At 36.1% G+C, this 12959-nt stretch overlaps 1 protein-coding gene across 1 annotated transcript in view; it reads right to left on the bottom strand.

The window, feature by feature from the left end:
- Nucleotides 1–10288, bottom strand: part of LOC128983243 (uncharacterized) — a 73844-nt gene extending 63556 nt beyond the window's left edge. The window contains exons 1-2 of the mRNA XM_054402477.1: nt 10271–10288; nt 6356–6551 (exon numbers count right to left, since the gene is read on the bottom strand). Coding sequence (XP_054258452.1) covers nt 6356–6547 — 192 coding nt within the window. The 5' untranslated portion in view covers nt 6548–6551; nt 10271–10288. The remainder of the gene's footprint in view (nt 1–6355; nt 6552–10270) is intronic.
- Nucleotides 10289–12959: the final 2671 nt, after the last annotated feature.

Genomic DNA, 12959 nt, shown 5'->3' with positions numbered 1-12959 from the left:
TTTTATTGAAATGTTGCCAGCTTAGTATGAAATGAATAGATTTACCAAATTCAATCAATATATATCCATTATTACAAGAGGTTAAAATACCTTATAATCCGTCAGTGTGATCAAAAAGTCACCGATGAAAGGCGACCGGTTTCAACCCATCAAAGGGGGTGACATAACCCATCAAAGGAGGTAACTCAATGTGCACATACCGTCCGCCGCGCAGTCAATTTGTGGCCACACGTGTTTTTGTAAAAATGTGTTTAGTGTTTTAACTGTTCTTCGTTTTGTATTTATTGACTTTATGACAACCTCTTTGGAGTAATTATGTGTCCATTCAACGCCTGATGATGACCCCTTTGATGGGTTGAAACCGGTCGCCTTTCATCGGTGACTTTTTTATCACACTGACGGATTATAAGGTATTTTAACCTCTAGTATATATATTGTGATCAAGAGGCAAAAACAACAAAAATGAATTTACATCCATAAACAAGCAAACTTCAATAGTTTATTATTCTACATAAGAATTTTCTCCTTAACCCTCAGGCATACAACCAATAGACAATAGTCAATCTAGTCAGAGAAATATAGGATATAACCTTAAACAAATTGCAAGTAAACGTTTTATGGTTTTATTTTGTAGTGTTGGGTGTGCAGAGTGACATACTAAAAGTTGAAATTTTTTTAACGATCCCTGTGTCTGTTTTTGTAGTTTGCTTGGACTAATCATTTATTTTCACATTACGTTACATAAAATTCAGCAAAGCTGACGTAACAGGTGAAATTGTCAAATACAGTGCTATGAACAAAACTTAAGATCAAAACGAATGCATAAAATTACTAAATTTAAGTCAACACGTCATTAATGAAAGAGTTAACATTCAGTATACTTAATCTACTTCGTAAGATCTACAAAATAGAAAGATTCAGAAGACTCTTCAAAATACATACAAATACCCCCACCGCAGCAAACCTGCAGACTTAGCGAATTTCCATTTGCCTGATTGGATTTACACTTAAGTGTCTCCTTATAAATATCACATGTGTTCCCTATTTAAATAGAATTAGTTTAACGAATATTTAGGTTTGCTGCAACAGGGAGGGTAAAAAAAGTGGTTTTGTTGTAAAATGTTAATACTGCAGTTTAGTAAGAAATGAATGTATTTTCCCCCTAGATTAACGAAGTCAATAAACAGCACTTCGTCTTTTTATCTTGCAAACATAATTTATTCCCAACTTCCACTAATTGTAAAATCCCCCTCCTTGCAGTCTACGTACATACAAAAAAATTATTGACAAATGGCTACTAGAAGTTGGCCGTCATAGAATAAGAAACTATTTCACCTCCATGTACATATAGATACTACTATCATTTCATGAACAACTGCAGTAATCTATGCCGTTGCGTGCGTGTATGTTGTGTGTTTTGTGTGTGTGTGCGTGTGTGTGTGTGTGGGGGGGGGGGTGGGTGTGCCATGGGTACCCCGCTAGGCTGGACCACAGGGACAGTGCAGTGACGTTTTTTTTAATAAGAGCTACCAGCTGCCTGTGGGTCCCGGGGCGGGTACTATGGAAGGTAGTGGCTGTGAATGTATGTTTGTGGTGAGTGTAGGTTCTTTGTGAGTTTGTGAGGTATGAGTGGTCTGTGTGAATGTGTAAGGGCATTGTGTGTGGAATGCATGTGCCAAGTCTCGGGCAATTCTAATTATGTGTATTTCTAATGGGATAATTTCCTACATTTTTAACGTGCAAACTGAACGTGTGATATATGCGTGCATTAATTTTTCATACACTGTATCGTTTTGTATATTTTTATCTTGTAAACTAGTTTTTTCTTATTTATCCTTTTCTTGTATACAAATTCTGTGTACAATATATATATATATTTTTTCCTTTTTGAATGTAGCCTAAATTATTGTTTTTTTGTGCGGATGATTGACTTAATCCCCAACCACAGGCATATAGCCCATTTGGGGATTCATATTTCATAAATCGTTTTTTTGTACCATTCAATCTGATGTTCTGTATTGAAATAATAAAGAATTCATTCATTCATTCATTCATTCATTCATTCCTATTTACTATTAACACTGATCGAGATTTTGATGTGGAAATCTATTTTTAACTTGTTTACTACTGAAAACCTTTACAATGGCGCTTCCTAAACTGCGGACGGAGCCCCGGCGCGCTACTGAATCAGCGATCGCTATTGGCATTGAAATATCTCAGTAAAACGAATCCAGGGTGTCTACTACATTCTGGATAAAAAATTCATGGACAATTCCCGTACATTTAAGGACACTTTGCCGTAACCTTTGTCGGTGTCATTAGGCCTACCGAATAATTTTCCTGATTTGTCAAACTGTATTAATCTTGTTATTCACTGTAGTTGTACCAGAGAGAAAAGTAAATAATAATAGATAAGAGTTAAAAATTACAAAATAGAAATTTATTGAAAGTAAACAAACATAGGCCTACCTATACTTTAGGTAAAGCTTTTATAGTGTAACAGAGAAACGCAATCATTGTCTCCTGCGATAGCGACAAATATCTCCATCCGTCAAGTAAACTTCATAACATAGCTTATCCGATCCAGGCGGATTAATTTGTCATGATTCGCCCTGGCACAACGTTAGGTTCTCGACTACTTTTGAAAAAAAATCTTTAATGCATATTGTAACTCAATTCTTAATACAAAATCAAGGTATGGTAAGCGGCTATTAATAAGCAATAAGCACAGAGTAAGATTATTGTACTTTCATTTGTAAAGTTAATATCGACACATAGCAATCATTAGTTGTTTACTCAATTACATTTTCTTAATATATTTTACAGCTCTTTCAAGAATCAAAATACCCAGGCCTAAACCTAATTATTTAGGAGGGCCTATATAAACTGAGTAACAAACAATGAGGTTATAATAGCAGCAAAGTTACTATCATCATTCTAGTTCACATAAGATTTTGATTGCTTAAAGCATACAACTCAATAAATAAATATATGGGAAACAAAAAACATTGAAACCTGAATAGCCAACAACATAAGACAAAGATACAGAAAATGCAATGACATAATTTGAAACCAAGCAGCCCTACATAGTGATAAAACATTAATGCAAACAACAATGCTTGTGGTTTTGTCAATTGAAAGATAAAATGTCCATAAAAAAGTGGTTAACTTACAAAATAAGACTGTAGATTATTTACATGTTTAATATGAAACCATAAACAGTTTTATGGCACTAGGCACTGGCCGCGGCAAATTGAATCTTCAAGCCGAAAGTAAGTAAGAAGTGAAATTTAACAGCCATTATAAAGCTATTATTTTCACGATAAAATAGGTTTGGGATCTAATAATAATTACCCTAGTAATAAAAAATACCCCCGCCGCAGCAAACCTGCCGTCTAAGCGAATTTCCATTTGGCTGAATTGATTGTAGATAACATTAGGTTTAACGGGTACCTAGGTTTGCTGCTACAAGGAAACTAATAAAGTGTGTATTTTAAGTAAAATAATTATTGCTTAGTAGAAAATGAATATATTTGCCAAGTTTGATTAAAAGATATCCATAAACAAGCAAACTACAACATTTTACAATATTCTCCATAAGAATAACATGGGAATTTTAAATTTACAATTTTTTTAGTTTTCTCCGTAACCAATAACCGTACAAAAACACTTTGATATACTGAATTGTTTGTTTTTTTAAGCTCTTTAAGAAGGTTTAGAGAAAAATTGGGAAATTTTGTGTTTTGAGGGTCAAAAGTGAGAAAAACCAATTTTTACCCCATAAAACCCTGTTCCCATGGTCCGATCATGCTGGCTCGCGAACTCATTCAAGTTAATCCCGCCTTACACCTTTAAACCAAATTTCATCAAAATCGGATAAAAATTACTCAAGTTATCGTGTTCACGGACACATATATATATATATATATATATATCTATATATATAGGGTGGGGCAGAGTGGACTCCCTGATTTGATCGGTTAACTGTATAAAAACCATACAAGATTATTACAAAAGCTTTTTATTTCTGAAATCTAAATACAATGCCATTTATTTTTCATTAAGTTTTAAAAATGATATCGTCCAGGTGAAGACCTTGACGAGGGATGCACATATTCAGCCGTTCAATGAAGTTTTCAAAAACTCTACGCAGCATATCTGGCATTATTCCAGTGATAACATCAACAATTGCTTCCTTAAGGGCTTCCAAGGTCCTTGGTCGAACTTTGTAAACCTCAGTTGCAGATTCGGTCGCCCGTACACTTGTAATCCATTTCCTTAAGGTTTTAGCATTGGGAACACTATCATGACAATTCAAACCAAACCGTCTACGAAATGCACGCTGGGTCGCCACCACACTATCCTTATTTTTAAAGAACGTTTTGACTACAAAACCATGATGCTCGCCAGTTTATGGCATGGTGACTACTAACAATGGCATCTTTCCCCCCACCACATGAAACCTCTCCCACTCCGCTAACTCGCGCGCACGCTCTTCAGCGACTGATTGAAACTAGGGAGTCCACTCTGCCCCACCCTGTATATACATATATAAAAATTTTAACGAATGGTGTTTTTGGCCTCTGGGGACATCAAAATGAAAAAGTAAACCGGTCCCGGGCCTAAGTCTTACCATGAGACCTACGGTAATAGCTACTTCCCTAAAGGGAAATTCGCTAAAAGAAGTTGTAAGGGAATAAAAGTGATACAACTTTTATGAGCTAGCTGCTGAGTCAACAGTTCTTGGAAGTACTTGACTCGACACTTGATTGTCGTGATAAAATATTAATGGGTTTGAGATTGTTAATGAGATTTTTATTGCATAATTACTCTAGTAATAAATTATGAAAATGTAAACAAACATCTGATAAACCTTTTATGTGCTCCTAACCAACTAGTGATCAATAAAATTATGGCCCATTAAAAATTTAAGGACATTGTCTGGCATTTAAGGACAATTCCCGTACATTTCATGGCCAGTAAAAATTTAAGTACAATTCCCGGTTTTCCCGGATTTCCCGGTTGGTAGACACCCTGGAATCACAAAAGAGCAGTGGTGATATGTTCTGCGTTACCCGAAAGTAGACTTAGTTCACTGAAACACCCAAAGGGAGCAGCACTGCCAGGATCAATAACCAGAGTCTTTGTAATATGGCTCAAATAGAGAAAATCCCCGAAAACAGGACAAAAGCATTGCCAGACGGGATTTTACAGGAATGTTTAATACCAACCTACACCAAAATAAAGCTCGCATTCTAAGCTACAGCCTGGCAACAATCACAACATTCTCGGCCGTGTGCTGGGCTCATACTGACACAATGTTTGGCAGGCCATCACACTACTGATATAGCAGTAGGCTGCGAGCAGTGTCAGTGCCGCGCTACTGCTAAAGCAGTAGGCCGCAGTCAACATGTTAAAATAGTGATTCTTGTGCAAAAACCCAGAGATTGTTTGGACCAAATTCCATCCTTGGTCAAAATGGCGCTGTTCCAGATTGGAAAACCATGGTGAACTGGGTAAAATTATTTAGGATAAACGTTTAAACGTTTAATCAGTGGTTGCCGCGAAACTTTTTGTACACCAGCAAACATGGAAAGAGTGTGAGTCGCAGTAACTCAAAGTCCAAAGAGATTTGCCAGGAAGCTTTTGTTGTTGAAAGCTTTACGTTGGCTCCTTTTTCTTTGGGGGGGGGGGGGTTATTTTAATAAGCTACCTACTTGATGTTCGAGGTTTTTCAAAGTCACCCCACAGATTTACTTGAACCGAAGCTAAGAATTGTCCAAAACTAAAGTGATTCCAGAAGAAATGCTGGAGGAGTATTTAATGGAGTTTTCAAGTGACTAAAAATGAATGTCAAGTAGGACAAGGATGTCACTTGCAGGATTTTGTTTTTAAGAAATTGAAAAATGACTTTGTTGAGTTTAAATGGCAAAAGATAAGCTGTGTTTTGATGTGCTATTTATATCCATAGGGGGAATATTATTGAGTTTGTACTACTTATAAATTGGGGCGATTTCATTGCCCCACCCTGTATATATATATGTATATGAATTTGAACGCATGGTTTTTTTGGCCTTTAGGAACCTCAAAACGAAAAAGTAAATCGGTCCCGGGTCCAGGTCTTACCATGAGTACTATGGTAATAGCTTATTCCCTATATGGGAAATTCGCTAAAAGGAAATGATCAACTGACTCATCAGATGACAAACTTTTCTCTAACATAAATTTGAAAAATGTGTAAGTCTAAAATATTATTTGGCAGATAGGCTTACTAACTAATTTCCTACTAATGGTTTAGCAGATTTAAAAAGTGTTTGACAATTGATTGAAAAATGTCATGGTAAAATTAACTTACACATATTTTTGTATGTTGTTTCAAAATTTCTTGCAGAACAACGATGCCTTTGGAGTCTGACTGTAGTTTGTTATCCGAATCATAGAGTAACTTTGTTGCATCACTGACTTCAAATTCTAAAATCTTTAAATTGCTTTCTATTTCAGAAGATAATCCTTTTAAGTCTTTAAAAATTGTCATATCACTCTCCATTATGCTGAAACAAATATATTACAGTTGTACAAAATGAAAAGATATAATGAAATTAGTAAACTTAGATCATTCTTAGACTCATAAAAATAGGTAGGAAATTGAATAATCAAGCTTAATACCATTCTTGATAGGCCTACCTAGTTCTCCGCCATTGAATGACGTTGTTTGATTGACAGTGTTAACTTAGGAGAGCCACAACAAAACCTACTAGACTATTGTGTTTTGCTTCATAAATCATACATTATTGATTTTTGGACACTTAATACAATAATACACCAGCTTTAAATTGCACTCAAACAGATTTAAATAATGTGCTATGAAAAAAATCATAAAATGTAATATATAAATATGAATATACTGTACAGTAAAACCTCACTGACTTGACAATTTTTAGACCCAGAGGTTGTTGAGTTTGGGGGTTGCAAGTTATCCAGAATATTAACATTTTTAACACGTTCGCTACGGCTATAATACTAAATTTTTCATTCCTTTGGACCAGCGACTCATATATGCGACGACCGGTTTCTACCCATAGACTGCTGTCGTATTATACAACAGCTGATCACATTAAAATAGACTGACGTCGCATATTTGCTTCGGTGTTCCAATGTTATTAAAAAGCTTATATCTTCGCAACGGTCTATTTGAAGGTCCTGAATTCTCTGCATTGGTCTACAGGGATGTCTGTCAACTCTGTTAATCACCTAGGCCTAATACAATTTTATTAGGGTCTTTAGATAGAATTACTTAGTTTTACATCATTTATCTATATTTATCTGCAACAAAAAGTATCGTAAAATGTTTTTACATTCAATTATTACTATAAATATAACTAGGTGAACCCGTGCGAATTCGCACGAATAAATTAGGATATATTGTAGCAACGTAGAAGTTACGTCGTTGTATCGGCGTTGGTCTTGAGCTCGATCGTTGGCTATAAACTGATACATTCTAAGTTCTTTTTGCTGTTCAGTAGGAGTATTTTGCAGGACGGAGCTTATCATGCTGAAAACTTGCGCGAATGGATTAATATCAACCAAATGTTTAGTCAAAATGTGCATGAGTTCAGTGCTGCAAGAGCCATTAGCTTTGTTTAGCATTCTTTCTCGAACAGCGGTTTTGACGTCGTAGATATAAATTTTGGCATATGTGGGATGCTCCCCTTCTGACAGTTGAAAGGTGCCAATAGAGTGATGAATTGTGTCGTGCACCTTATAAATGAAAGGCCCTCCACCGTTATGTTCTTCAATTTTAGCTCGAGTGCTGACCATTGCGAGCGCAGAGTTGTACAATCTTATGTTCTCTTTGTAGTTTCTGATCAAATGATTTGCTCCATTTGGTAGGCTCTGGATATAATAGCTTTCTCGGTATGGTGGTAGATTCACTTTTCCTTTATTGCAGCATGATGAAAATCCTTCGCCTTGTCCTCTTTGTTCTTCTTTCAAATGTAGCACACCACATTTTTGACATTTTAATGCCATCTCGCCGAGTGAATGCTGCTGATGAGTTCTTGTATTTGTCAGTGTAATTTTGTAAGTACACGTTGCCACTAACTGTTCCAGCTCCTCGTCTGGGCTCATTACGTTTTGCATTGCTTGCCGTATGTTGACTTGCCGTGTCTGACCGGCAATATTTCTTTATCGTCGGGTATTTGGCATGTTTAAACTAAAATAAAATGTAAAACTTTTCTCCCGTCGTGTCCTATAGGTAACATTTCTTTGCCGGGTTTCTAATTATTTTTTAAAAACATGCAAACTGTTTCATTTCAAAACCAAACAAAACAGCTGGGATTTCTTTTACTAATTTATTGACATATGTTTCAGAATATAATAACATTCAAATCAATCACAATGTTATCCTTATGGAAGGAACTTTGAGGGTAGCCCACGCCCTTCAAAAGATATATTTCGAAAATCTAAAGCCAGTTTGCACATCTACACACATAGACGAACATTTTGGTATATAATATGTGGGGTTAAATCTTAAAACAAAAAAGCCTTATTGTTCACAAAGTTTCATGTCGCGTATTAAATATATAGATGATTATGAAAATCTGCTGAACCACCCTTCCCCGCCTCATTCCCTATCTGCGCGAATCCTTTTTTGGAATAAAACATTTTTCACGCCCCCGGTCCCAACTTAGCTGTCTGGCGCCCCCCCCCCCTAAAACACTTGGCTGACTGGCGCCCTAGGCTCCAGCCTAATTAGCCTAATGGGTAATCAGGCCCTGATCTTAGACTATAGTTTGAATAAATTAATATGGGAAATTAGGATGGATATAGATTCAATGAGGGTGGGTATTTATCACGGATAACAGTACATGGGTAAATAAAAAGATTACGTCACTAGCTTTCTAGTGTGTTTACTTTTGAATTCCTTCTACAGGTGACAAGTTCTTTTTCCAAATGAATGTTATTTTAACTTAACTGCTGTTTCAAAACAAACTATCTGTATTTGTTTCTTTGTTTACTTGTTTACAGTTAATGCAGTGAAATTTATATTTAAAGGATAAGTATGGAAAATTTATTTAATAATGTCAGAACGTTCAATGTTGGCATACCAATCTTTTGGTTGGTGAAGCAAATGAAGATTGGTGTGTTAGGTCTCTAGAAAACTGTCCAATAAGCTGCAGGGTGTCAGTAGAAACCAAATTTGATTCTTAAAATCCCCCCAAAACACCTGTTCTAATCAAGCTAGTTCGTAAACTTTTTCTAAAACGTAAGTTTATATATTTGTACCAAATTTCATAAAGATCGGATGATTTTTCAATCAAGTTATTGAGCTGACACATGGATATATTTAAACTAGCCTAGTTGTTCTGCCCGTGCTACGCAACGGGGCAAGATATTCTTAAAAGAACAATTTGTTTAACCAAACATACTTTAAAAACACAGTTTATACACACACTTATCATGAATTATACTATACAGGCAAATCTCAATTGTAGACAGATTATTATTGTAGATTTATTGCTTATTTTAATGAAAATCTATTGTGTAAACCTAAACTAAGTCAATAACTTTGTCATGATGTAAACAATCTATAGGCCTAAGAGAATCAAAAGATTAACTCAGGGAAAAAGTAAACAATAGGCCTACCTACACAAACTAAATAAAACAAATGCGACAGCTGATGCATCTTCAATATTTTAAATGTGATTAAATACACCCCTTTAATTGAGGTCCGTGCCCTTAGGAGACGGCTTATTGAAAAACTATATTTTTTGCCTCACTAACTTACACTGTTTTAATAGAGTCACCACGCATGAAATTAGTAGGCCTACGGAAAACAGCTGTTTGCCGCCTGATTAATCAAATGGAGTTTCATTACGTAGGTACCACCAGTGCTTGATTTGTGGGGGAATGAGGTGGAAATATTGTCACAGATTTGTGACAATATTTTTACCTTTCCGAAAGAGATGTGATTACATTTTTAAATAGATTACAGTTCCAGAACCGAACCTCATTTTTTACCAATCAAGCACTGCGTACTACTATAACTGTAATCAATTTATACTGGACACCAGCTGATTATAATTATCGGCAATAAGTCAACGAATAAATAAACAAAAAAATAGCTTCTCTTAACTTAGAAGTTATGCGTAGGCCTAGTGATTGTCAAGTCCTTTTGTCGGTGGGAATATATAACCGATTCTTAAGTTTGTTTTTTTATTGTTAGCCTAGGTCAGTTTAGAGTGGTATGGCGATAACTATCATAAGTTACCTAACTCGTCCAAAATATGATTACGCCTACCATACTTGTATGGTAGGCCTAACCGTAGTCCCGCACTCGACTTTGTCTCACCCGGGAACAACCATAAGTTACTCGTTCGGTAAAATCCTAACTTACTTTCGGGGTAATATAATATATTACCTATAAGACCTGTGATTCAAGTTAGGCTACCTGTAAGTGTAAGTGTTGTCATTTATCTTATGTGGTTGATAGGTGTGCGGCTTACGGTTTTCTCAAGGATATTATTAGCTTTAAGATATAGGCCTACCCTAGCCTACATAAGTTAACTAACTTTGGATATTAAGTTATGGTAGACTGTCCATATGAATTTGAATGGATGGTGTTATTGGCATCTAAGGATATAAAAACGAAAACAAGACTCACTGTCAGTCCCGGACCTACATAAGTCTTATCGTGCGACATACAGTAGCCTACATAGGTTAATTTATTCCCAACATAGGCTAAGAAATCCACAAGAAGACTGTTAAAACTTCCCTAAGGCCAAGGCATATGTGAAACATAGATGATACACGTCCGGTAACCAGACGTGGATTAGGCATCCGGTAGTGACGTCACCGGGTTGTGGGGGCCCGGAACGCCATTACAACAACGATACGTTATATAGCCATCGATGTTCATGCATGGTGTAGTGGATAGTGCTCGGCTAGTATGCAAGAGGTCCTGGGTTCGAATCCCTGGGTAACTTTAACTTTTTGTCAAAGATTTTGCTTTACATGACATTTCTTCTTAACTGTACATCTTTTGTTAGAATTTTTGGCATTTATAATTTTATTTTATGAACAGAATTTAACCTTCATTCGATTTTTTCATGATCAACAAGTTTGGTTGGTTAGGTTGCGTTATGACAGTAACTGCCAGACGCCTCCGGTTACCGGATGCGTATCCTCTGCGTATGTGAAAACCAGAAAATCAAGAATATTCTTAGCAAATAGGCCTTATTTAAAAAAAAAAAAAAAAAACTTAAGTTAAGACTTGCAATTAAAGAACTACGAAGACTAAGACTTAAGTTACTTACTTACACCTTTCAAATCCGCAAAGGTGACAGGTAAGTTACTGTACCACAGGGCAGGACCAACTAGCACAAACAAGCACAGGGAGGGACTGTTGAGTGTTGACTGTTTAGTTCAATTATTTTTGGAAGGATGTAAAATATTAATAACATACCAATCTTTAACAATTAATTTGACAAACCTCCTATCCTGTCACTATAATGCAAAATACAAAGAAAGAAAATTAATTTTGTTTGACGAGACAACGGAATGCCTGTCAAATGAAATGTGTAATTGTGTTGTGTATGAAAGTGAAGGAATGAGATGAGAATGAAGCAATGAAGGCTGGATTGGCTGGAAAACCATCGAAATCGAAGTCGAAGTAATAATAAATGGTAAAAGTAAAGTAAAAGTAAATTACGAAATGATCTTCCCGGTTCCCGCACTCCCGGCTTATATTTTTCTCCTGAACGCCAAATTGCTGTCTGTCTTACTTTAGGACCCATGCATGCAATGAACTGAACTGAACTTGAGCTCACTTTACTCTCTAGTCTCTCTCTAGCTTTGTTTATTAGGGTAAGTCGAGTGTGGTCGAATACAATAACGCCAATAACCTGAGAAAACTGCATCGATTATCGATTGAAGTAATAGATATCGATGGAAAACTGTTGTTGGTTAAGTCTACTATGCCTGAATATACCTGAATCATATCCGTGGGATTTCATCTTATATTGCCATAGCTTATACTCAGGAATTTGTGGCAACCTTTATGAAATGTTAAATGTGGCATAGCATAATCACAGCCACCTTTAACTCCAGGCCGCGGCCTGGTAGAATTGGCAACGTTGAATCAGGGTTGTTTATCAATAAATTATCAATCATTGAGATGGGGACGCCACCTAGGTGCTGGATCGCGCGCTGTACTGCTCAGCTCAGAGAAACACACGTATCAAGGCGTTCGGTCCGCCGGTCCCTCCACCACGTAAGGTTGTTATACTGTCTCTCTCTTACTCATTACGTCTTATAGCGTTTCCGCGTTTGCGCTCACAAAATACGCTATATCTCTGTTCATAGTGGCTCGATTGTCAATTTGTTTACACAGTTGTAATCTGCATTAAATTGCGGAGGTTATTGTATATGTTTTATATTAAAAATAACTCTTTTTTAGATTATATTAATTCTTAAATCTACTAAATACGGTTTGTTATTGCCACTTTTTAAATTAATTATAAAACTGTTATCAATGCTAATGATTAATCAACTTAATTTAGCATACACACTCATGTTTTTAAATTTAATCTTATGTTTTTTATGCATTTAACGTGTAGGAGAGGACCCATGCTGATCAGCAGCTTTAAAATAAATATATTTTTCATCACTCCGTAACGAAAGTAGCTATTTTCGATAACAGCTGACATCAATGAAAGTAGTCGTTTCCCAAGCTCTAATTTAGGGCGAGGGAAAATCGATCAGCTGATTTTCCCTCACTCTAAACTTACTTTCCCTCGCTCTCAACTAGTTCTCCATTTATTCTCTACGCGCGCTAGTGTTTTGTTATGATTTAATTTAATGATTTGAATCAGCTGTATGCATTCGTAATAGTTATTTGTGTAACTAGTGGTGAAAGTGGCACTTTGCTGCACACGAGAGCAATGTTTACGCACGAGCCG

Source organism: Macrosteles quadrilineatus, unplaced genomic scaffold, assembly GCF_028750875.1.
Source record: "Macrosteles quadrilineatus isolate MER2022 unplaced genomic scaffold, UCM_ALF_1.0 Scaffold_1__1_contigs__length_201487025, whole genome shotgun sequence".
Lineage (NCBI taxonomy): Eukaryota > Metazoa > Arthropoda > Insecta > Hemiptera > Cicadellidae > Macrosteles > Macrosteles quadrilineatus.
The sequence above is the reverse complement of the archived record's forward strand: the minus strand, read 5'-3'. Positions and strand labels throughout refer to the sequence as shown.